We start from the raw sequence: 26,911 nt of genomic DNA on the forward strand, positions 1-26,911 counted from the left end.
TCCTTGCTCTCTGCCCCTCCCCTACTCGCCACTCTCTCTCTCTCAAAATAAATAAATAAACATTAAATTAAAAAAAAAAAAAAAAAAAAGGAATATGCAGCTAGTGAGCTGCGGAGCCGAGATTCATGTGTGGGTGTGACCAACTCCAAATTTCTACTGAACCTATTCTAGGACGAATAAATGATCACTTGACCCATTTTGGTGGGTCCAAGGATGTCAATGTCAACGACCAAGAAAGTGGATTCAGAAGGAAGAGCGGGTTGCAGCAGAAGGAAGGCAGTAAAGAGAAAGAGGAGCTCATTCTGAGATGGAGTTTGAGGTTTTTCTCAAAAAGGTAAATGGCAATATCTAGAGGGCAGATGCATAGTGATCCAGAGCTCAGGGGAAAAGTATGTATATGACAGAAGAAATTACAGAAAAATACATCTGTGTGGGAGACAGAGGAGGTCTAACTTACATTGACGTTCGAATCTGCTGAACACCTGGCGTATGCTAGACGCCGTACTTAAATGTACGACACCTTTCTTAACCTTAAATCCCATTATTGCTGATCTACTGTGAAGATGAGGAACGGAGCACTTTCAGTGAGGCTGAGTGTCTTTCCAGGCACACACAGCCAACAAGTGGGGAGCCAAGGTTTAAAAGCAGAGAATCTGATTCCAGAACCCCCACCAACTACTCTGTTACCCTGCCTCTAAATTAGATAGCCTTTTACTGCATTTCCTTCCCATTCTAGAATTTGACACTAGCCTGTCCCATTACCAGCCTGTCCTCTAGGATTTATCCACAGCACATCATCCTGGTTCTTGTCAGTCCAAGGGCTCCTTTTTCAGTGTCCTTTCTTAATTTCTACCCACAGAAATTAAGGCCTAGTCCTTAACTTCTCTCAAATGATCCCTTAGAATTGTCTTATTCTTCATCTTTCTTTCTTCAAGGATTTCAATACAAAACTGTTTTCTTCTGTTCTTCAGTCCTAACTGACAACTCTTTATTTCCAATTGCTTGCTGGACTCTTAGAAATTAAACCTTTATGGCAAACTAAACACCTCCACATGGTGTTCTCTGCAAATGTCCCCATTTCCCAAGTATCCAGACATTAGCCTGAACTCTTAGTTCTTACTTGTAGGTACCAAATCTAGGAAACTTCCCCTTGGGAATCTCTCCTATCCTTTTCGTTTTAGTTACGGTCCTTCTAACCTGAATTCACTTAGGTTACACCTGCCCTGGGAGACTCTACCAGGTGCCTAAAAAGCTTAGTTTTTATTGGGTTGCTCTTCTCTTGAAGAAACTTCACTGGTTTCCAAATATCTGTGGGCTTTCCTTTATATAGTAATAGTAACCACTTGAAACTCCTCTCTAAATGTATTGATCTTCCCACTGTCGACACTCCAAAATATACTACAGCAACGCTCACATTCAGGTGCACGTCCCGTTAGGAATGACTTCTCTTTTATCCTTTTTGAATCATATTCATCATCCCCTGAGATCAGAATAAACCCAACTCTTACATGAATCTCCCCTATGCAACCCTTGCCCAGAACTTCTCTCCCCTTAGAGCTTACCAAACACTTACTGCAGCTTCTGACTCATTCTGAAAAATGAATACTACCTTACACTGTTACATGGTCTGTGAGATTACCTTCCTGTTTTTAAGATCTGAAAGCTGTCCAAGGAAAAGACTTCTGTAGACTTATTTTTATTGCTCCACCATCCCTAAGTGCCCAATACAGTGCTGAGCACATAGTAGGCACCCAACAAGATAGTCTGGGAGACTTAGATTTCAGGGCACCTGGGTGGCTCAGTCAGTTTAGTATCTGACTCTTAATTTCAGGTCGGGTCATGATCTCATGGTTTGTGAGTTCGAGCCTCGCACTGGGCTCTGCGCTGACAGTGAGGAGTCTGCGTGGGATTCTCTGTCTCCTTCTTTCCCTGTCCCTCTCCAGCTCACGCTCTCTTTCAAAATAAAATAAATAAACATTAAAAAAAAAATCTTTACATTTAAAAAGAAAAAAGATTTTACTTTTAAGTAACTCTACAACGAAACGTGAAGCTCAAACTTACAATCCTGAGATCAAGAGTTGCGTGCTCTGCCTCCTGAGCCAGCCGAGTGCCCCTAAAAATGACCTGTTTTTAACAATGGCTCATTCTTAGGAAATATACACTGCCGTATTTAGGTGAAAGGAACATGGTATCTTCAGTTTAATCTCAAATGGTACAGAAAAAAATTGTGAGCAAGGAAGAGACAGAATGAGTATCGAATGTGGTAAAATGTTAACAACTGGTGGATCTGAATGAAGTACATGCAGCGTTCTTTATACAATTTTTACTGCTTTAATTTTCAAATTATTTCAAAATAAAAAGTCAAAATCCAGCTCAGTACAAACAATTAATAATTGTGGCAACTTAGCAATTTAGTTGCTTTGCACACTCTTCAAAAAAATTTAAAAAGCTCATGATCTTTACAGGTAAAATTCCTAAGTGAGGGGAACACTTATTTTCGATGACAAAAACAATTACATCAATGCATGTTATTAAAAAAAAATACTGATGCTCCAGGTTAACTTTCAGAAGAAATAAACCAAAGTTAAGATTATCTTGTTATGGAAGTAACATGGTACCCTTTTTATTTAAACTCCTGGAAATAAAAAATATAAAACAAAAAGGGGAGATAGCACTCACGGTGTACGTTCGTGTGTCTACGTGTGTGCTGCCCGTGATGTTAACCTAAGTCTACTCTTGACTGAGATAAAAGAAAGCTTTTGATGGACACATCATGGATTTTAAGTGTCGTGAGGGTAGGACCATATCTTGTTCACCTTCATTCCCAGCTCCCAGCTCCTAGCACAGAAATTTGCTGCATCACATTTTAAAAGAAGATTCTCACTGTTAACAGCATCCACAGCTGTCCCTGACCGCAAAAGAACATGTCAATGGCATGTCAGCACCGTGCACTATTCATAGCATCTACACATTTTATAGCTTTCTCAATTTATCGATGGCAAGGGATCAAGTAAAGTTAGATGACTTGCTCAGGGTTGCATACAGTTGTCCAGCAATACAGCTACAAATACAATCCATAAGCCCCCAGTGCTTTCCATGTACTTCACGCTGCTGTCAGCAACCCCTACACTTTGGGTAATACAAGGTCAATAAAGCAAAAAGATTTCCAAAATTTCTTGCCTGTATGGTATATGCTTGTTTTGAAATAAAACTGAGCCAGGCAACGCTATGCACACCAATGACCACTGATTGCCTCAGTCTTTCGTGCTGAATGACAAAATTTTTTAAAGACACCAATACCGCACATGTGCTACAGATGAGCCACTCTATGGTTTCACTGGCATTGATGAATTCTAAGGATGCAAAACACTAATTAAAAGACAAAACTATTTTTGGAAAAAGTTTGTAGAGGTACCTGAATGTTTTTTGAGGACTCTTGCCAATTCTTCAATAGTTCTTACACAGTCCAACCCCTGCAACAAAAATTGCACATACTGAACCGAAAATGGAAGACAGGTTCCTAACGTGGTAACAAATAGTTTCCATTACCTTTAGAAATAATAAGTTCAACCCATCTATATAGATTTTTTTCTCGTTTAGGCAAGCCTTGGTCAGTATTCATAGGAAATATCCTGAGGATACAAAAGGTCCCCGCAGCCCTCACTTACTAATTGTACAACAAAGGCTGAAATCAGAGCACCTGGAAAAGTCTGAACCATGAGGACCTCCATTTCCCCTTCCCTGTAACCATGTTACTCAGAAGTACCCTCTGTGCCAGAATAAGTAAGAGGGAGCTTCTGTGGCCCCTCTTATTCATTCTGGATGGACTTTCATTATCTTTCAATTACAAGAACTGCTGTGCAGAGTAATGAAGCTTACATGCTCTCTCCACAGGACGAGGCGAATCAAGGTCATGTAGCAAATACCAATGTTTCAAATAAATCATATTTAAAAACAGCGGGCCGACATTTTACAACATAAGCCCTTTTGATGGTTATACACATCGCAGAACATATTTGGAATTTTACTTCAGAAATGCCCGCAAAGCTAGTTTTATAAGCCATGTAAAAATTCATTATTGATGATGTGCAATAAGGTAATTCCACATATCGGACCCAACCTTGTTTATCCTCTTTACTCACCAAACTCAGGGTAGGTAACTTTTGGCTATTTTCCCCAAATCAGATACATCCTCAAAAGACAAAGACTTGAAAATAAGGAAAGACATAAAAAAGATCTTGAGTGACAGCAGCATCACTCATTTGGATATACAGCATTTGGACTGTTGTTAAAAATAAAAAAAGAAAGGGACTTAGCACTTCTTAGACTTTATACCTTTATGCAGTATTTCATATTTGTCAGGGGCCAGCAAACCTTTTCTGCTTTGCAAATCATACGACTCTGTTGCAAGTACTCGACTCGGTAGTTATCGAGTAAAAGCAGAAGCCGTAACCACGTCACAAGTGAAGGGGTGTGACTGTGTTCTAATGAACCTGTACTGACAAAATATGCCCGTGGCTGGGTTTAGCCCATGGGCCCTAGTCTGCGGACTCCTGACAGGCGTGATCCAAGCTGATGTGCACAACAATCTCTGGGGGCAAGAGGAACAGAAATGATCCTTTTCATTTTATAGGTTTATCAACCAAAGGCCACATGTTTAGGAACTCATGAAACCAAGTCTGTCTTGAATCTAGGTCTCTGAACTGTAAGTTCAGCACTCTTATCATCGAATCCCATTTGACTGCCTGCTAAAAACCATCTCAGAAAACCACACTGCCTGCCTCCTCAAAACTTTTCAAGAAGTCTTATACGGGCTGTGTGTGGCAAAGTCAGCCTCCGGGCTACGCCAGGGGGACCCTGCGGGGGCTGGTTTGGCTTTGTCACGTTCCCACGGGTCACTTCCAAAGGCACTTTGTACCGTGGGTGGAAAAGACAAGCTTCGGTGCTCCTCAGGTTTACCTCTAAGCTTCTTAAGTATCTGACCAGAGAGACTGTGCCACATGGCATGCTCCGTATGGTATGCTCTGGTAAATGTGGAAAATACCAAGACGTCCTGTCAGTCAAGATGGTCAAATCACACTGCCGCAGCAGATTTGAGTTTTACGTGGTCACCGTACCTCCGCGGTTTCAAGCCCGTTAATTGTCATGCAGACGTCAAGGTCACTCTGTTTGAACCCAAATCCATTTTTGGAGGAGCCAAACAAGCTCAATTTAGTTCCTGTTGGGGATAGACGAAAAGTGATAACTAATTACCTGAGTACATTTAATGTTCTGATCAAAACGGCCCTCACATGGATCAAAAATACCCATCTGTTAACTATCCTCATTATATTGTCGTATTTATGACAAACTACTTTCTCTCAAAATTTACTTTAAACAAATACAATGTGTATATGGTATGAAAGACTACCAAGTGCCACTTTTTTCTTAAATTGCAAGGACATTTCAAGGAAAATGTGGATCACATCAGTATATTTAGTAATGTAAGCTTACTGCTCTCTAAATATTCACTTCTTGGAATATTTTCCAAAGTCTGGAGGTGCAAACTTTGACTTCAAACATAACACGAAATGAAATTTCACTTGTGGCGTCTGCTAACAGAAATCCCACACTGCTGCTGTCCTCTCCGTCGGTAAAGCAGCAGAGCAAAGAGCATCCAAAGTACATCACAAAGTAACCACAGCCCTGTCCCCACCGTCCCCGCAAAACTACTTTCTCGTTCTCAAAGTTAATGTGCTTGTAACACACGTGCTTGTTCTGAAGGAAGGTCACACCACCTTTCTTTTCTTTAAAAATTTTTCTTAACATTTATTCATTTTTGAGAGTGAGAGAGACAGAGCATGAGCGGGGGAGGGGCAGAGAGAGAGGGAGACATAGAATCCGAAGCAGGCTCCGGGCTCCAAGCTGTCAGCACAGGGCCTGGCGCGGGGCTTGAACTCACAGACTGCGAGATCATGACCTGAGTGGAAGTAGGACGCTTAACTGACTGAGCTACCCAGGCGCCCCATTTTTTTTTTTAATTTTTTTTAACATTTATTCATTTTGGAGAGACCTTTCTTTTCTTAAAGGTTAAAAAGTTATTTACCTGGAAACTCCTGTCTTATGAAACTTTCTAGGTTTTGCCGAATATGTTCACGAGCCTGATCTTCCAAAATAGTTGGAGAAAAATCCTCTGTTTAAAATAGAAAACATTCAGAAACAAAGATTGTTCACATTCTTTGCGGGGGGGAGGGGAAGATCACACTTTTTATAAAACAAAATCTAGCAAGTTAAAAAGAAAGCCCTAAATTTCGAGCATCTTCTCGGTAGACAGCATTAGTAATATACAATAGAGTCTGTCTTTCTTTGAAAAACTTCTGCCCCCAGGAACTGCTCCTGAAATAGAAACAAATCTGAGTGGCGGTTCTGCTACTAGATTTCAGAGACCCCAGGGGTCTATAAAGGTGGTCTTCAGGCAACTCTCCCAAAGTGTGAACACAAACCTTTATGAGCATGTGCATATGTTTCTGAGGGGAACTTAGTTTTCCTTTCATAGCTTATCACCTCCAAAAAGGTTTGCAAAAGACTAACTCACTGGCTAAGAACAAGTGTCTTCTGGCAGGGACACCTCAGGACAGAGCACTGTGAGGCGTCAGGCTCATCTCAAGTCGCCTGCCTCTCCTTTAAATGTTTTTCCTTTGTGGAACTTTAACCCTCTGTATACCAATGCTTCCCCACACTGGTGTTCCTCAAAGGGCTGTTAGGGAGCTATTAATTAGTGTTAATTAAAAAGTATATTATGCCCACATTTTGGGAATATTTCAATAAAGAGTTAAACAGGTTTTTTACTAGAACATTTCTCAGAAGCCATTATGATGCTAATATGCTCTGTAAATCTCTTGCCCCAACCCCAACACCCCCAGCCTCCGCTGAGGGTAGACGCATTCCCTCCTTGACCTGTGGAACTATTTTAAGTGCGGGGCTTGAACTCACGACCCTGAGATCATGACATGAGCTCAGATCAAGAGTCTGATGCCTAACCCACTGAACCACCCAGGCACCAACTGTCACGAAATACTAATAACTGCTTAGAAAAACAGTCCAAGGAACACCAGTTGGGAATGCTAGTACTCCAATAGCAAGGCTTAAAAGGTCCTCCCTCTCCCCGTTTTTCCTGCAACAATTATTTACTATGCATCTCAGCCAGAATAGGCATTACACACAGAGCTCCATGGACACGGGGGAAAATGGGACAGACTTGGTCCCAGTGATGGAGCTAACAGGTTAGTGAGTCAGAGGACTCTTGGGGCAAATGCCAATGTGACATTCTGACAAATGAAAAGAAGTGTTAGTAACTTACTGTAACACTGGATGCAAACTTGATCTAAGATATTTGAAAATTTGGGTGTCAGCGGCGGCAAAGGTTCCAGCTGAATTCTTTTGAAGTCTTCGGGACAGTCCTTCTTGAGATGACCTTCTCGTTTGCATAAACTGCACACGACTGTAGGAGACTATGGGAAGGTGGCAAAGCAAACCAAGACTTCGTTTACAACTCTATTTGCCAACTAAAGGGGTCCTGAATCATTTTCTCAAAAGCCCCACAGCCTACTCTGACTTCCCAAAGGAACAAAAATAACGTGCAACCGCTGCAAACTACTTGAGATGGGGACATCTTCTGGGATACTCAGGAGTAAAAGGCAGTTATTTCCACTCCCGACAGCATTCCCTACGGCCTATGCAAATTCCCAGGGGTCTAAGGAGGGCAGGACATGGAGCGGCTGTACCGGAGTGGAAGACGAACTCCTGACTACCACCAGGACAGGGCACAGCTCTGTTCTAGTCCACAAAATTTAAAATTACATGCACTAAAAAACCATTTAACGTCTCTTAGTTCGAGGAGTGGCACGGATTACCTTGCCTTTGGTGAAGATGAGTTTACTAAATTCATAGAAGAAATCAGACTGATCTGCAGTGCAACTTTCCTCACATGCATTTTCTTCTTTAAGACTGATTTTATTCAATTCCATTAATAGAGCCCCGTCCACATGTTTTCCATCTTCTTTCAGGTCTTTATACTTAGCAGATCCGCCTAATTCATCGTCCTCCTCAGACAGGGCGTCCTCGTCCCCTGATCCTGTGTACGGATTTTCTAACTCATCTTCATTTGCCAATTCGTCCTCATCTTCCCTCCGGGGAATGGACAGCCTGGGTTCTTCATCGTCCTCCTCTTCCTCTTCCTCCTCCTCCTCCTCCTCATCGGAATGAATGATTCTTGACACGTGACCCTGTCTTGAAGGAGCAAAGTGGCCTAGAGCATCTTCCAGCTCATCAGGACCTTCTACGCCTTCTTCATCAACATCAGCCTTGTCCTCTGAAGTGACGAATCCATCACACTCGTCGGCCGTAGGACTGTGGAAGTCTTCTACATCCAAAGTGTTATCTGTCTCCTTATTCTGTGTGCCGCCACGGAGGACAAGCTCTCCACGTCTGCTACTGCTTGGCCCTTGATCACCGGCAGGCAAAGGATGCTTGCCCTCTCTCCCAGCTTTACTTCCCGCTGCTCGACGGTGTGCTTTAACATCCTCACAACCATCACAACCGGCCCCTGTCCTGACATGGCTGGAGTTTTCCAGGTGGATGCTGACATGCGCGTGCCCCATTTCCTCTGTTGGGGGGCCTCCAAAGCTTTCAGCAGTCTCTGTAAGTGGCTGTACCTGGCAGGTGTTCGCACCTGAACTGGCAGCACCTGGCTCTTGAGCCAAAGCTGAGCTTTTGAGTTCATCACCTTTTGCTCGTGCCCCCACGTTTGCTACTTCTTTAGAGTGTTCGGAAATACGTGTGACAGTATTCAGAGGCTTTGGAAGGCTGGATTTTGTAATTTTGTGTGGAAGAGCAAAATACTTATATGTTGTCCTTAAACAATGAAGTATATATTCAAACACGGGCTGATTATTTAGAGTCCTTGCCACATTTCTTTTAACAGAGTAGGGATCTGTAACGAGAAGAAAAAAAAACAAAAACCCACCACTTCATACGTTTCCATTTCACATTTTAAAAATTAGCCTGCTGTAGACAAGACAACAAACACACACTACTAGAATTTAGCGTGGATCTTGTGTGCCTTTTACCAAACTGGGGGTGGGATGTGGTTTCAGAACAAAAAGAAATGTTTTCTTAAACATCTGCTCTATGAAGAGAACCCATTCTGCTGAGAACCAGTACCCCTTCCCTAGTCTGTTCTGTGACTGTGGAGGTAAAAAAGGTGTCATCAGTGTGGCTCTCGCGCCCTGGGGAAGGGAGGTCTTCCCGCCAGGCTCTGCTGAGTGCTCTGCCTCCCCACTCAGCCAGGCCCTGTGGTGTGTAGAGCTTACCTCCACTCTTCTGCCCTGGGAAGCCCCATCACTGAACTGGCTGGACTGAATTCAGGGGCGAGAGGGAGGCACCAGGAGGAGACACCACTTCTCTCAATCTTTTCTCCTCCCCTAGAACTCCAGCAGGTTAGGCAATTGGCCAGAAGAGCTGAGCCAGAGAAACTGCAGGGGAGGGTTTAAAAATGTGAGATCCCCATGACTGCACACAGAATTTATGCAAAATGCAAAATGCAAAAAAAAACACAAAAAACAAAAAACAAAAACCCTCTTATGCAATATAAAAGCTTGAAAAAAATCAAGCAAAAATACGAGAATTCCATTTAGGAGGTTCTTTAAATTATCTGAAGGAGGAGAACTAAGATTTCTAGAGGGTTTTCAACCTCCTGATTTTGCAAAGCTGAGAAGAGCTCGTCCATTTAATGTAGTCTACAGGGCACATCAGTGACTCTTTCATACAATGGTTTTAGTTAAATGAGCCTTCACTAGAAAAAGTGTTTTCAGGAATAAGTTCCAAATGCTATTGTAGATATTCCAAAAATAACTAGCCTCTCGCTATGAAGAGGAATCCAACCAAGAATTATTTTTCATGAGGAAAAGTAGTTTCTCATCTTAAACATCTAAACAACATCAACAACCCATGAAAGGGCTGAATCTAAAAATCCAGCAATGAGAACAGCAGAGAGGAAAGGAGGATTCACACATCACCGGGGGAAAACATTTTTTTTTGCGTTTAGGTTGGTAAGCAATTTACAAAGAAAGCGAGGACTCGCCCAGCCACTGTTTAGCTATTTTTTAACTAAGACATTTTATTGCAGTGCATAAAAAACCCAGAAAGAACAGTCTGGTCCCTTGGAATGACCACGGTAACACATGCCAGAGTCTGTTTATTTCGCTGTTGGGGTCAGGCCTATGTTACACGTGGGAGCTGAAAGGAGAATGAAATACAAAGCATGCGGTTAGACTGGTACTTTAAAAGGAAAGGAAATTTAAGAGAAACATTCTGAGATACCTTCAATGGCAATGCGCTTTTTGGGCCAATCCTTGGATTCACGAGACACTGATTCTTTGACACGGATACTTATCACTAAATCAGCCAAATTAAATTCTAATGCATAGAATCGAAGCATTTCCACCCAGAGCTGCCCAACTGGTACTGACGGCTGGTGCTTGAAATCAAATATTAATGATACCTAGAACGGTAAAGAGAAAACACACAGGTAGTTCCGAGGTCAGCACAATCTGAGAAACTCGAGATCATTCAAGCAAATTACAAAAACTCTGAAAAACCAGAGCAAACATAGAAATGTGACAATCCATCTGGGTAAATTGCATCTAGGTTCTATTTTGTTTGTGGCAAATACTGCACTCCTGGGATGAGAGCAGGTTAAAATCTAACCATCATCACAGGGGCGGGCGGGCACTTATAGGTGGCCAGGTGGCTGGCACTCCTAATTTTGAAGCCTTAGGTTCGCGGGTCTCAGCACAGAGCTCTCCCGGGTGCTGCCGCTGAAGGGCACCTTTACACTCACGCACACTAAAATGGGCGGCAGGTTAAGGGTGTAGAGCAAAAGGCAAAACACTCCCTTCCTTTGCTCTGAGAAGCTATGCCAGGGGCAACTGATCTTCAAGTTAAACAACTTTTTGTCTTTTTCAAAGTTTATTTAAGTAATCTCTACGCCCACCATGGGGCTCGAACTCATGACCCTGAGACCAAGAGTCGCATACTCTTAAGAATGAGCCAGCCAGGGGCACCAGAGTCAAAGAACTCTTGGTTTCAGAAACTGACGTCAGTTTTACACTGACAGGCTCTCGACAAATTGGAACATACTGTGATGGGATGTACTGGAAGGTGCACAGGACCTAGAATAGGGGGGAAAAAAAAGAGTCCAAATATTGACTCTGCCACTTCTCTTTTAACTGCTCCCTGACTTAGCGTCTTCACTCTCAGCTGGCACGACAGCACAGTGGCTAAAACTGCCTTTGCCACGGGACTTTTAAGTTTGAAATCCAACTCTGCCATATACTGGCTGTGTAGGATCCTGGCCAAGCTATAGGCAGTCTAAGCCTCAGTTTCCTCATCTGAACAATCGGGATTACAGTACCCACCTCAGAGGGTTGTTGGGAGGACTGAGTGAGAGAATGTCTGTAAAGAGCTTAGCACAGTGCCTGGCACACATGTTCAAAAAATGGTCGCTATCATTATCTGCAGAGTAGGGACGGTACCACCTATAACACAGGACAGTTATGAGGATTAAATGAGAGACAAGGGAAAGCATCTGGCACATTCGGTTGCTCTCTGTATTTTTTCACTTAGGTATATAGGCTTTTAAGTACAAGGAATCCACTTATCACTGAAACATGATGTCACAACCGTAAGGTGCTCTTGAGAGGTAATCTAGTTCAATCCCCGGATGTTAGCAGAGAAAATGGAAGCCCAGAGTTGACGTGACTTGTCAAAGGTCCCGCTGCTTGTCAGTGGCAGCACGAGCAGTGTCTCAATCCCAGGACAGGGCTCTTTCATCACACCATACAATCAATCTCGACCCTATCTAGGTCTCCATTTCTGAACTGGCAGCAGGATTAATCTCTCCACACGACACAAAGATGTAAAGATCAAGTATTTACTTCCGCTCACAGCAACAGCTTTTCCTTCTGAGGTATACAAATTTGTCTCCCATCCCACTTTATTATACTGAGGATCAAAACAAGTGGTATGGTATTTTATTAGCCACTAAATCCTGACCACAAACATTCTGTCAAATAAAATCAGGTCATCGGGTAGATGTACAAAGCAGGAAGTGACTGAAAATGGAAGTTGTCCATGTCCAAACACTGTGGTTGAGGACACGAAGAAAACCCCTAGAAATTGAAAGCCTCATGAAATTTCACTGCTTTATCCATACGCCTTATTCAGCATCACTAAGGGCTTTTAAGCCTCTCACCAAAATGACTTCAGGATACCACACGGAACTTAAGAGACCTTTGATAGGTCTACATTAGTGGTACTTAAGCTGTTTTTCGTTATTGTTTTTATTCTTTTAAAGTAGGGAACACTTTCTTCCCCCCCCCCCCCCCCAAAAAAAAAGAAAGAGAAAAGAATGGCAGCTAACATTTACTGTGTGCTTACCACATGCTTGGCACTGAGTTAAGCATTCCATGAGTCAGTGACCCTCTGAGAAGGTACCAATATCATTTCCAGTTTTAGGTGAGGAAACTGGGGCACAGGAAGATTAAGTCACTTGCCCAAGGACACACAGCTAGGAAGTGCGAGAGCTGGGATACGGATTCACATATTCTGGCTCCACGGCCTCTACTCTTATCCACTCCTGGAACCCCAAACAGGACACAGAAAAAAAGTGGGGGTGTTCTGGTGGTGGCAGAGGTTGAGTGGCACAGCCTCCCTTCTCTCTCCAATGCTCAAGGATTCTAGAAAACACAACGGGAGAATCTACCACTCACCACTATCTCCTCATTTTAGGCACAGACCAGAGGAGTGACCTGACTTGTTTGTGTGTAGCTAGGGTTCGAATCCTGGTCTCAGAAGTATTTTGTGGGTATTGCTGCCATTTCATCCCATAAGGTTATGGAGAAAGGCATGAGGTCAGGGACTGTCCACCAATTTGGGGCAGATTCCTATCATTTCTAAAATAATTACAATGCTCAGATTTTTGTTTGAAATTAAAATTTTTTTTTCAACGTTTATTCATTATTGAGAGATAAAGGCTGAGCATGAGCAGGGGAGGGGCAGACAGAGGAGGAGACACAGAACCCGAAGCAGGCTCCAGGCTCTGAGCTGTCAGCACAGAACCCGATGAGGGGCTTGAACCCAAAAACCGTGAGATCATGACCTGAGCCGAAGTCGGACGTCCAACCGACTGAGCCACCCAGGCACCCCTGAAATTTAAATGGCAATTCCTTCCTTGTGCATATATTTCCTTGCCAACCTCTAATGGTATGGATGAGGACATGAAAATACATCATACCAAATACTCGCTGTGATTTTAGTACCTTTGAGGTCAGCGAACTTTTCATATATTTAAAACTCTTAATACCATCTAAGACATAAGCTCTTTGAGGATAGACAGGGATTGATCTCTGAATTCTCAGTAACCCTCACAGGACCTGGCACACAGAAGAAACTACAGAAATAACTGTATCTGATGATCTGCATTTTACCTTTTGTCTTTATTTGTCCAGTTGAAGGACCGGACAGACTAGAAAATGAAACATCCACGAAAGAGTTAAGATAGGTAAAGACAGAAAGGAGGCCTGATTAAGTCACAGAGTTCACAATGAACAATGAAATCAAATAGAAATTGTACAATTAAAAATGAGAAAGAGAACAGACCTGTCCCCTCTTAACAGGCACTTCTCTTGGTGCCTCATGTTCTGCTGTTTCCGCATCTCCGGCAGCATTGTCAGCATACTCCCAAACCACGGTGTCTTCCTGAACATCTTTAAGGTTGAAATTTCCTAGTTTGTTCAACGAGAACCCTTCAATCTAGGAAAAATTAGACACACGCTATTATTATAAGGTAGAAAGGATTCGATATCGACCAGAGCATTATTAATCCTGGAAGAAATGGAAACACACTTATAGCTCACTGAAAATAGAAAAGTGGGGCGGGGGAGGGGGGCGGGCGCCTGGGTGGCTCAGTCGGTTGAGCATCTGACTTTGGCTCAGGTCACGATCTCACGGTTCGTGAGTTCAAGTCCCTCGTCGGGCTGTGTGCTGACAGCTCAGAGCCTGGAGCCTGCTTCAGATTTTGTGTCTCCCTCGCCCTCTGCCCCTCCCCCGCTCACGCTCTGTGCCTCTCTCTCAAAAGTAAACATTAAAAAATTTTTTTAAATTAAAAAAAAAAGAAAAAGGTATCGTTTCTGGGATACCTCCAAGACATCTGTTAATTTGAAAATACTTTTTAAACTAAAAACCAAGGTTTTAATTGGTAAAAGAAATGGTGACTTTGTGAAATAATTTTTTAGTGAACATTCTGGGAGAAGGTAACATGGCTTAGGCCTAGAGCCATGGGTTCTGGAGTAAAACTGCCCAGGCCCTGACCTCAGCTCCCTCCTGGAGCTGTGAGACTTTCAGTCAGTGCTTGCTTTCTTCCTGTCGCAGGTTTTTGTAAAAACGGGTCCCAGTAGAACTTTTATGAGATAGTTGTGACGTGAAATAATGGACATAAATCACTGACACAGGCCACAGCACGCAGTGAATACTCAATCTAAGAAACTGTTTCTATCGATGTTGTTGGGATGCAAATGGCTAAAGAAAACAGTTTGGGCTTAAAAGTTCCAAGAAATTTAGAACAAAGTTGAACAGCTTGCTTTATTGTAAAATGGGACTGATCATAGCCTTTAAACAGGTTGCATGTAGGGGGCACCTAGGTGGTTAAGTGACCGACTCTTGATTTCAGCTCAGGTCATTATCTCGCGGCTTGTGGGTTCGAGCCCCGCATTAGGCTCTGTGCTGACAGATCAGAGTCCGGAGCCTGCTTCTGATTCTGTGTCTCCCTTTCTCTCTGCCTCTCTCCACTCTCCCTCTCTCTCAAAAATAAATATTAAAAACATTTTTTTTAAAGTGCCATTAATTTTGGAAAATTTCAGTCATCATTATCCCCAATTATTTCTTCTGTTCCTTTCTCTTCTCCTTCTGATACTCTCATAATATATATATATTACAACTTCTGGTAATTGTCTTGCAGTTCTTTGATATTCTGCTCTGGTTTTGTTTTTTGATCTTTGCTTTTCAGTTTGGGAAGCTTCTACTGAATGAAGTGCACTGAGTCTTTGCCCATCTGTGTCCAAGCTACTGATGAACCCACTGAAGGCATTCTTTATTTCTGTTACATATTTTATTTGTAGCACTTCCTTTTGATTCTTAGAGCTCCCATCTATCTTCTCTCCACTTCTATTACCCACCTGTTCTTGCACGTCACCCATTTTTTCTGTCCGAGCCCTTAGCATTTTAATCTAAGTTGTTTTAATTTACCAGTTGGATAATTCCAAGGCTTGTTCTGCCTCTTTAAACTATGGTGGTTTTTTTGTTTTTTTTTTTTTTTTTGCCTTTTTAGTACGACTTGTAATTTTCTGGTGGAAAGCTGGATAGGTGTACTGGGTAAAAGGGACAGAGACAGGCCTTTAGTGTGAAGGTTTTTTTTTTTTTTTTTTTTAGTTATTTATTTTTTGTGTGGAATGTTTATTTATTTATTTTGAGAGGGAGAGAATCCCAGGTGGGCTCCATGCTCTCAGCACATCAGCACAGAGCCCAGCTTGGGGCTCAATCCCATAACCTAAGCCCAAATCAAGAGTCAGACACTTAACCAACTGAGCCACCTAGGCACCCCAAGTGTGAGGTTTTATTTTGCTAGGAGTTAGACTATGTGTTTGTTGTAGCTGTAGATGTCAAGAGGCTAAAACTTCATCTGGTGTCCTTGTTTTTGTCACCCCTGTTGTCTTTGGGTTTCCTAACAGATTTCTTCTGAAATGAGGTGTTTCTGTTATAATCCCATTTTATGCAGGAGCCCTAATGATGTGGTGGTAAGGTCTGGGGGGAGGGGAAGCATTCTATATAGTCCTATGATCAGGTCTCAGTCTTTTAGTGACTGAGACCCTTCCCCTGCATTCCCCCAGGTAAGAAGACAGGAAAGGTCAGGAAAGGGGCTGGAGTTAGGTACTCTCCAGGTCAGTTAAGCCCTGGTTAAAAGTTTCCCTTAAAGGCAAGCTTGTTTAGAAGAACAGAATGCTCTGGGCATACTTTAAAATTGCGACTTTTTCTCTCACCCGGCCAAAGCACGAGGGGATTTTTCTTGGATCTTCACCCTGAGAAGCTGGTGGGGGTTCCTGGAGGTAAAACCTGTGAAATTGTTGGGGGTCCCCTAAGACTGGGGCTCCCTGTTATTTTTCACGCTCAAGCTTGTCCATACTGAGCCTCCAGAGCCATAGTCTAAGGCTTCCTATCCTGGTATAGGCTCCGTTCCTGGCCTCCTGCTCTGATAAGTTATAATTTGCTCTATTTGCCTGTCTCTCCAATTTTTTGGGCAATGGTTTTCCCTGTGACCTCAATTCTCTGATGGATCTAAGAAGAGCTGTTGATTTTCACTGTTTAGTTTTTTTTTTTGCTTTTTTTCCCCCTTTTTTTCTGAGTATAGAGTGATGACATCCAAGCTCGTTAATCCAACAGGCTGGAGCGGTTCAGAAGTTAGAGATGAGTTGATTTTATACACAGAGTTAAGGGTTCCACTTCTAATATCTTTCCCTTCTGGGTTCTTCCCCTTTATCTGGTAGCCCTAATTCCTCTTGCCAGAAAGGGGACTGGTTTTTCTCGCAGAGCTGCCTTTAGGGGTAAAGCCACAGAAAAAACGGACACTCGCTCTGTGTTGGCCACCTGCTCCAAGGTCTGACTTCTCTCCAAAGTCGGCTTGCACTTGTTCAGTCTCCAGAGTGTTCGCGTTGTTGGTTTTTTTTTTTTGGCATTTTGTTGAGAATTTATAGCTGTTACTTATACACGGATCACTTGCTTAGGAGTTCATGCCTCCATTTCATAAGTAGAACCTGACTTTCTATTGAGGGAGAAAAGGACTACATTTGTTCTCCTACTTTGTTTTAGGAGCTTTACATTCATGGTCTCATTTCAGAATTTTTCAGATAAGGACTCCGAGGCTCAGAGAAAATAAATTGCTGGAGGTCACAGGGATATGTATAAATAACAAGAGCTGGAGGAATTGTAGGGCTATCAAACTTTAAACTACTCTTCTTTCCATTACATTCGTTACCTGGCATCCTTCATGTGTAAAGGACTGTTTGCTAAAGGCTAAGCCTATATAACCCAAAACAAGACTGATCCCAAACAATATTTACTAGGAGACTAATAAGATATTATTGTAGTGGACAAAAGATGATGAGCAGACAAGGTTAAACCTATTCATCAGTCATTATTCACTATGATTTCAACTTTTAGTCAAATCAAGGTCTACTAACAATACATGGAAGTTAAGAGGTCAGCGAGGACAGCCCCCAACATGGAAGAGGTCTGCATAGGTTGGGAGAGAATGGCTGAAGAATTTCTGAGGAGACAGATTAGGGCACAGAGGTAGGATATTCTAAACTTCTTCATGGAGAATTTTGTCTTATTCATCTGTGTATTCCCTTCAGGGCCAAATACAATGACAAACCTACATAGTGTTTTAAAGACTGTGAAGGAATGAACAGTTTAGATACTTTCATCCACATAATTTAGAAATCTTCAATGGATTTTCTACAAAAATAATGATATAGAATTTCTGGCACCAATAAGGGACTGAAATTAACTCTTTACCTTCACTTGCTTTATATTTCTGTGACTCTAGCAGAAGCTTCTAGCATTGGTAAGACTCTAGTACTGGCAATTGACTAGCTTAAAACATTGAAAACTGCAGATCATTTTGGTTCAAGCAGTAGAGTGTGCCTTATTTGATTCATAGAATTCAATCCATGTTTGACCACCACATACCTGTTTCTCTCATTAAATCTTAAATGAACAAATGGTATAATCACAATCAAATTCAGTGTCACCATAGAGAATTTCCAGTATCACTGCCTAGGATGTAATATACTGGCCACAGAAAAGGGTATATTGATACTACTGTAGTCTTAAGTAAATCCTGAGGAGAATCCCCTTACCAGAATAGAAACATCCTTTTTCCTGCATCCTCACAGCAGTGAGAGGACTACTCAGAGGTGACCAGGACCCAAGGAAAGGCATATCTCACCAAGACAATAGTGAGTATGGGAACCCATACAATGTGCTCTCAAGAGTCTAACTGGTTTGGTTCCATCCTAACGTCCTGTCTCTACTGGACTAACATGAGAGAAAAACTTCAGAGACAGACTCCCCTCTGGGTCTGACGGAAAGGGTTCTTTATCGCCTAAGGGATGACTGTTCTCTCTTCGCTCCACCAGGAGAGCAGTCTAGCAGACACCCGCTGGGACCCTGCGTCCTTTCAGTTCAGTACAAGCACAAAGAGAGGGCCCTTCAGTCCACTGGGACACAGAGCCGACTGCGATCCCTCTCCGGGACCATTTACAAGGGGCTCATTCTGCTTTAGTCTTTGTTCCTAGGACCCAGCAGGTCCTTGTTTAATTCTCAATCTGTTAAGTACAAAGAAAAAACTTTTCCCTATAATCATACATTTTTGCTATGTACCCATAGGTAAGAGCTACTGCCGTAGAACATACTCTCCTTAAATGATGAGAATCCTGGGTACAGTAGGAAGAAAAGTGGTTAAAATACCAAATATGCTCAAATAAGCTTTTCACCAAGGGAGACTTTTTATACAGTAAGTGTACATATAAGATGTTCTCAAGATAAACACTTAGGGTTTAAAAGTGAGGTTTCCAAGAGGATGAGGAACGGTATCTTGACTTTGAGACAGTTTCTCCTTAAATCCTATTTGAATAAACCAATTCAACCTTAATTTATGCAGGAAAGAGTGGCCACATCACTGAATTCTGAATCATCTTAAACACGAAAATATTATTCAAGTGGTGACAATGCTCTGCATCTTGCAGTACAGCCAGCAATCTCAACTCTTTCCTTTTGTTTCACAGGGAATGGGGAATGCAGAGGGCTGAAAGACTAGAAACAGAAAGTTACAGCAACCAAACGCTTCATGCAGTCTGTCTGGAGGTGATTTGTAAATTCAAGTATCTAGTCATACTCAAAGGAAGTATGTACCAAAGGATAAATTTAATTCTGGTTGACATTCTCTTGTTTAAAACCCTTAGGCTCATGTGTGTTTCACAAATTAAGAGGGTTCTCAGTTTAGAGAACTATTGCTACCCCTAGCAGAGTATAGGCCAGCATCTTGTAGCCAAATACATTAATATTTCAGCAGTGAGAGGCATGAATGTTCAGACTAGGAGGAAAAATAAATTCATGTCAGTTCTGGTTAGGTTTTTAGATTTTGAAATTATGCGTAAGCAACTGTGGCCCTGTAATAAAATCACTATCACATATATAAGCAAAAAAATGTTATACCCATGATCCTAGATAAACAGGCAGAAGGGGTTCTTTCCTCTGTTGCAGAAAGAAAATGGCCATCAGGGCGAACACATATGGTGGCAAACCTCCTTCTTCAGGGTGATCTATACTGCAAAGCTACAAATGAGAGAAAAAAGAGTAAACGTTCTTTTCTATCAACGTATTATTTACACAATTTTTTCTAACACCTCTAACTTCGGGACACGTGGGTGGCTCAGTCGCTTGAGTGTCTGACTTTGGCTCAGGTTCTGATCCTGTGGTTCGTGAGTTTGAGCCCCACACTGGACTCGCTGCTGTCGGGACAGGGCCTGCTTCAGATCCTGTCCCCTTCTCTCTGCCCCTCTTTCACTTGCACTGTCTCTCAAAAATAAATAAACATTAAAAAAACCCAACCAAACAAACGTGTAACTTCATTCCTGTGTGTTAGATGGTTTACTTCTCAGAATAGAACACCACAATGACAAAAAATAAAACTTCCTCATACTTTTGAAGCAACCACTTACTGTGGTTGAGTGGCAACTTCAAATTTTAATCTCGTTAATTAAACTAATATTTGTTATTTCATTTTTTAAAAAACTATTTATTTTGAGACAAAGAGCATGTGCACATGTGTGCACAAGTTGGGGAGCGGCAAAGAGAATCCCAAGCAGGCTCCACACTGTCAGCGCAGAGCCAGATGTGGGGCTTGAACTCACCAACCAACCCTGAGATCATGACTTGAGCCAAGATCAACAGTGAGACACTCAACCGACTGAAACACCCAGGTGCCCGTGTTATTTCATTTTTTGACACCCACGGCAAATCCGCTCACTTGGTGAAAACACTTATATATGAAATCATGGGGTTCCTGGTTGGCTCAGTCAGTTAAGCATCCAACTCTTGACTTCAGCTCAGGGTCATGATCTCACAGCTGGTGAGTTTGAGCCCCAGGCTCTGTGCTGGCAGAGTGGAGTCTGCTTGGGATTCTCTCTCTGCCCCTCCCCCACTCATGCACGCTCTCTCTCTATCAAAATAAATAAATATTTTTTAAAAACCCACTTATTAATGTAATCAAAATGACAGTTCAATCCCAAGTACAAGCCAACTGGCTCTGCTCAGTTTAGTGGTCCCCTCATCCGAAGCTACTGCCTTGAAAATTCACGCATTGGTCAAAAAGATGATTGGGGAGAGAATGTAGGCAAATTCATTAGCACTAACAGGAAAAACAATTTAAGAGCATAGCCTACTTAGGGATGAAGCAGGAAGCAGCTTTCAAAGGATGGCATATTGTAATTATCAACTCACTCGGTTAAGGGTAAAGCAGTCCCCTGTTTATCCCGGACTGGGGCAGCAGGGACTACCTACTGTTACTGTCATATCTTAATTAGTAAAGCTTTGGCTTTTCTCTACAAAGCACCTACCCAGAATCTCCATTTTATAATCATGATGGGACCTTATGTTTTAAGGAAATACTAAATGCTTAATAAATATTGAGATGTCATATTTAAAACATTATAGAAATGTAAGCACGACGAGAGAGTGGCTTCCCTTTCTGGAGTCTCTGGGTACATTATTGGAAATGGTATGAGAATGTTTACCTCAAACTTTCCTGTGCCTAACAATCACCTTGGGAAACTAGTTAGAATGTAAATTCTTGGACCATATCCTCTGGGATTTGACCTATAAATCTGATTTTTAATAAGCACTATAAATCATTTTGATCTTTTGAGCAATACTGTTATAGTGAAATAGAAATACGAAATTTTCCTTTCCGTAGACATTAAATTTCTGTTCCAATACTCAGATGCCTATTCCCTTCATGTCTATAAATATACATCCAAACATTTAAGATTAAATTAACCATGCAAAAATCAAAGCATACTGTTTATGCATACATAGTATGTATTTGTGCATTTAAAGAACTCAAACCTACCTTTGCCCAGTACCTAAATGCAATCACCAAAGGAACCAGCTTTGATTCAAGTTTTCCAAGGGCAGTTAAATGGTTTGTTGTCAGACAAGCATTTTCATTTCCTGCACTCACTTTACAAAGAAGACCACTGGTGGGGTAAAGGGTGGGATGGGAGAGAAAAAGAGAAGGATAAAAAGTGTTATGCAGGTATCAGGTATCTTTTAAATGCTGACAACTAATTTATACTGATAATAAAGATCTTCAAAATGAAAATTAAATACTAAATCTTTATGGGTTATTTAGGCCATTGCATTAAGAAAAAGATAGGGCAGCTACTCTCTGAGCGAATTTTATTTTTCAGAACTAGAACTTTGTATTTTCATATACTAAAACTATTTCTGAGGGGAAATGAAAATAAGGAAAATACTGTAAGATGTTTCAAATGAGAGTATGGATTCATCTTTGTAAGAATAAGAGTGTTTTCCCAAGAGTTGGAGGAATCTGCCTAATGAAGACTCATTACAGCCTACAAACCATCCATTTAACGTGGTGATAATGCTTCCAGATGGAGGAAGAGACACACGGGGGAAGTCACACTAATTGTTATTCAGCGCTGCTAAAAATGCTGCTGAAAAGGATGGCAATGTAGGGTGGCTCGATCAAGTGATGATTTGATAAAGTTGTTTTATACTGAAACCAAATGGGTCAAGATGCTTCCTCCCTATACTTCCTTTCAAATAATTCTCTTCTTCTTAAAATAAAACACCTTTTCCTCCTGCATCAAATGCCAAAAGTATAGAGAGAATGCTAATAGTGAGCCTGTGAAATTAACCACATAAGAAGCCTGTTATTCTAGAAACTGGACATGAAGATAATAAAGTACACGTGCTTCTGGCAAGTTTCTATTTAACATATAAACAGCTTAAAGAAATGGAGACCTTTGCTTTTCTCTGCACACCACCACTGGTACCCTAGCATGGAAGTCTGCGTCAACATCAACAAAAGACTCTGAGGAAAGAAGAAAAAAATATTAAGTAGGTTAATTAAATTTTGTTTAAAAGCAGAACTAGATAAAGTACAAGTTGTGACTTAATCTGTTCAGCCTTTTGAAAGATGATTATGAAATAAAGCTGAGATGACTTAAAAAGGAGAACAGTATTATGTACAATAATCAAGTAATCACATTAACTTAAAACCTTCATTTCGCAAAATTCACGTTTGATTAGAAATGACTACATTACTGGGTCAGGACAGGTAAGTGTTATGTGGATCAGGTAATTCGAAATGTGGACAGGACACTGGAAAACAAAATTGCTGCAAAAACTACTAAAATATCTGGGCTCAAAATACATCTTGACTGAAGTAAGAAGAAATGTTTAAATGTTTCAGTCAACCAAAAAAGAAGGATGGGAAAGACTAATTGAGATGAGACAGTTTAATGAGGCCTACGGAGAGCATTAAAAACTCAAAGTCCTAAGCTGGACATTACTCCGGATGACTAGTAACCCTAACCAGGAACAAGTGTTTGCTGAGTTATTAATCAGAGTTGGGTTTCATCTGTTTATCGTCTATAAAGCATTAAGTTAAAGAATAAAGCAGATCACACTTTAGTTTTGCCCTCAAGAGTAAATTTTACGTATTTTGCACCTTTTTAGTCTGGGTTTAGGACTCAATCTTTACAAATTGTGACATTATCAGCAAGCTAAAAACTTTACTTACAAAACGGTTATTTTGCATTGTAGAGCAATTAGCAGGACTCCCAACTAGCTAATAATTCATGGGCATTTGCTTTGGTTTTCTGTTTGGATATTACCCAGAGAAATAATTAAAAGACACATGACTTCCTATTTTCAACATCTGACAAATAAGATATATCTAAATTATGGAGAAAATAAAACAATTAAGAGCAAAATATGGGAAGAGTTTGGCCTTACCGCTGTTCTTTAAACATTCTTGAACAAGTAAGAGAACATCTGGCTGAGACATCTAGGAAACAAATCAATGAATACATCACGAATCCATATATACTTCTATTTCACTGAGGTAATACAGTCATCTGAAGTTATCCAAAGACCTTTCCAAATTAGAAAGCACACTGCTACCCAAGTAAAGAAATTAATCATGCTATGTGCACACAACAGAGGCATGAGAGATGAGCACCAGATGAGGGCAAGAGACCAGTTACACAGTTAACTCCTGATTAACTCATTCCTGAGGTAATCGGCCTCACAGCAAATCTCAAAGACATGAAACTGTTAATATCACCTCTCCTCTAGAAGACTTCTTCAGCCCTGCCTCTCTCCAATCCTTGCTCCGCATAGGAACCAAAACCACTTAACGTCATAAATCAGACCTAGTCATGCCTCTCCTTAAAACTCTCAATGGCTTCTTATTGCCCTTAGGTCACAGTGCAACTTTCCCACGGCCCACAGATCCAGCATGTTGGGCTCTAGTCTATCCTACCTTAATGCTGCTTCTTTCTCTTGGTCCCTCCACCTTGGCTATACAATCATCCCTTCAGCAACTTGAATAGGTCACACCCATACTGATTTAGGGTGTTTGCAAACGCTGCTTCCTCTGCCCCAAACACTTACCCTTTCACTTCTCCACTCTTAGTCATCATTTAGAGCCTAACTTCAAAGGGGACCTTCATGACTACTGGATCTACACATCTCTTGTTCTTTTCTGTCACAGAACCTTGTTCCCCTGCATAGCTCTCATTACAATCAATCGTATAGATGTAATTACTTATCTCCTCCACCAGCTATGAGTTCCATGAGGGAGAAATCCTACCTGTTTTGTCCTCTGGAATCTAGTATAGTTCCTGGCATACAACATGGACTCAGTGAATATTTGCTAAATGAATGAGGAGACTAAAATAACCACTATACTGGTAAATTACTCATCAGAATTTAAGGTTAAAGGAAGAGTAGAATCTATCGGTCAGTTGACTATGTAGCTATAGCAGTTAGGGACGGCAAGAAAGGAGTGGTTGTAAAATAGACATATAGGGTGCTTCCCTTTATTTTTATTTATTTTTTTAATTAAATATAATTTATTGTCAAATTGGTTTCCATACAACACTCAGTGCTCATCCCAACAGGTGCCCTCCTCAATGCCCATCACCCACTTTCCCCTCTCCCCCATCCCCCATCAACCCTCAGTTTGTTCTCAGTATTTCAGAGTCTCTTATGGTTTGCCTCCCTCCCTCTCTGTATCTTTTATTTCCTACTTCCCCTCCCCCCTGGGGAGGGGATCCACATATGAGTGAAAACATATGGTATCTGTCTTTCTCTGCCTGACTTACTTCACTTAGCTTAATACCCTCTAGTTCCATCCACATTGCTACAAATGGCCAGATTTCACTCTTTCTCATTACCAAGTAGTATTCCATTGTATATATAAACCACATCTTCTTTATCCATTCGTCAGTTTATGGACATTTAGGCTCTTCCCATAATTTGGCTATTGTTGAAAATGCAGCTATAAACATTGGGGTACAAGTGTCCCTATGCATCAGCACTCCTATATCTCTTGGGTAAATTCTTAGCAGTGCTATTGCCAGGTCATAGGGTAGATCTATTTTTAATTTTTTGAGGAACCTCCACAGGAACCTTCTTTATTAACTAGCAACCCAGGCAAATGGGCATAAGCCATCTGCAACCTGGCCTGGGGAACCACAAACAGATAAATAGATAATCTATGAAAGTGCCTTCCAGGTTCAAAATTCTGAATCATCAACATCTTTTTAAATTACATTAAACCAGAAATCCAGGCTAGGTGTGGTTCTTTAAAAGCACAATTCTTTAACGAAGTAGATGTATAGAAGAGGAAACTCAGGAGCAAGTTGAGCTTTTGGGTCAAAAATGTTTACATATACACACGGTTTAAAATCTGAAATTCTCTGATGTTAGAAAAGTTGAATTTACCAAGATAATTTAACCTTCTTAAGATAACAGAATCTAAAAAGCCCCATTAAGGTAGGCAGAAGAGCATAAAACTTGAAATTTTAGGAAAAAAAAAGCTGCCACCAATACATTTACACTATCTTCAAATATCTAAAACATATCAATACATAGCTCATATTTGAAAAAAAGAATTTCCATACCACTCTGTGAAAATTCCAACATTTCATTTTGTACTTACAATGGCTGGAAATTGAATGTCGATGTTTACATCTGAATTTCTGAAACCTAATCTGCTACAGGATGACCCATATAATCTCAGAGAACAATCTGAAAAAAAAAAAATTAAGTAAGTCATAAATAAAGTGAAATTTCTCAAAAGTCATAACAAAACACTGCTATTTCAGGAATGGAATCACCAATTAAAACTACACATGAAAGAAAGACAGTATTCAAGTCTGGCATAATCAAACTAAAAGGAATCGTTGACTGTCTGCTGTTGTCTTCATTTTTATTTTATGTAACAGGGAAGGCTATACTGTCTGTGGTTTAGCTTAACAGCCACTCTTTTCATGTCAAGTGTAAAACATGTCTAAAAAAATTTCTAAATTATTACTTTTCATTTTGTGCAGAAAATACTATTTGCAATGATTTTTACAATGTGAAAGTCAAAAAGGGCTGCCTAACTTTGTCTCAGATCTATAGACTTGATAGTATATTAAAGAGTTAACGGAAACATTTTACCTTTTAGAAAACATGCATAAGTGTAATTTACTATAAAGATCATGTTCAGTAAAATAACCATAAAAATGACCTTCAGCATAAGGTTACTTTTCAGTAGGAATACTCATTATGAACAAAAAAGCCCTTAACATAATATACTCTATTTCAGAAAACTTTTGAAAATAATTATATCACTGATATTAACTTAAAATGCCAGGCAATAAGCAATTCGCTCTTCAGACGAAGGGGTGTGTGTGTGTGTGTGTGTGTGTGTGTGTGTGTGTGTGTCCTGCCTATATTTACATACAGCATTTTCCCTGCTAAGTTTTACTGTTTACTACCATTGTGCCAAAAAATTATTCCTTCTCATCAAGGGATTTTTTTTTGTGGGGTTTTTAAGGTTTGTTAAATCAAGTGATTTCTTTGAGTTTTAATAGTCTTCCGTGACAAAGTACATTCAGTTTTACAATGGAAATCTATGGCAAAAATTATTGAAATTACATATGCCTTTTCAGGAACTTATCTACAATGTAAAGGATGAGACACAGAAATGATGAAACGAACAGATATCTGCCCTTTATTTTTATGAAAGTATACAGAAGCATGAATGATGTACTATATGAATGATTTTTCAGTAGAACAAATAGTTCTATGGGTGATATGGTGATAAATTCTGAATAGTGATTCCAACTCTCACTGTGGGTCAGAATCACTTGTGGAGCTTTCTACAAAATAGTTTTCTCTGGCTCCACGGGGAAAACTTGGAAAATTAACCAACAGCACACAAGATCTATTACAAAATAGTTTTCAGAGCTCATTATAGATGTTGCAATTCTTTTGAAAAGTAGTTAAACAGAACTTTTCTGGTACATCTAACCTGAAAGTTACTCAAATGTACTTCTTAACTCAAAATATTATGTCAATTTAAAGACACAGGAAAGTAAACAAATATATGCACAAGGGATTCACAGTGCCCCAATAATATGGGGCATTTAAAGTACCTGTGTACAATGAAATTCAC

At 40.8% G+C, this 26,911-nt stretch overlaps 1 protein-coding gene across 6 annotated transcripts in view; it reads right to left on the reverse strand.

The window, feature by feature from the left end:
• TUT7 (terminal uridylyl transferase 7) overlaps positions 1-26,911 on the reverse strand; it is a 61,400-nt gene that overhangs the window by 25,835 nt on the left and 8,654 nt on the right. For all 6 annotated transcript variants that reach the window (XM_060609920.3, XM_060609921.3, XM_060609918.3 and 3 more), the window contains exons 6-17: positions 25,409-25,497; positions 23,197-23,248; positions 22,201-22,270; positions 21,284-21,410; positions 19,369-19,488; positions 13,699-13,851; positions 10,360-10,540; positions 7,893-8,971; positions 7,340-7,490; positions 6,086-6,172; positions 5,118-5,218; positions 3,416-3,473 (exon numbers count right to left, since the gene is read on the reverse strand). In XM_060609920.3, coding sequence (XP_060465903.2) covers positions 3,416-3,473; positions 5,118-5,218; positions 6,086-6,172; positions 7,340-7,490; positions 7,893-8,971; positions 10,360-10,540; positions 13,699-13,851; positions 19,369-19,488; positions 21,284-21,410; positions 22,201-22,270; positions 23,197-23,248; positions 25,409-25,497 — 2,268 coding nt within the window. The remainder of the gene's footprint in view (positions 1-3,415; positions 3,474-5,117; positions 5,219-6,085; positions 6,173-7,339; positions 7,491-7,892; positions 8,972-10,359; positions 10,541-13,698; positions 13,852-19,368; positions 19,489-21,283; positions 21,411-22,200; positions 22,271-23,196; positions 23,249-25,408; positions 25,498-26,911) is intronic.

The sequence above is a fragment of the Panthera onca genome, chromosome D4 (genome assembly GCF_046562875.1).
Source record: "Panthera onca isolate mPanOnc1 chromosome D4, mPanOnc1 haplotype 2, whole genome shotgun sequence".
In the NCBI taxonomy this organism is placed as follows: domain Eukaryota; kingdom Metazoa; phylum Chordata; class Mammalia; order Carnivora; family Felidae; genus Panthera; species Panthera onca.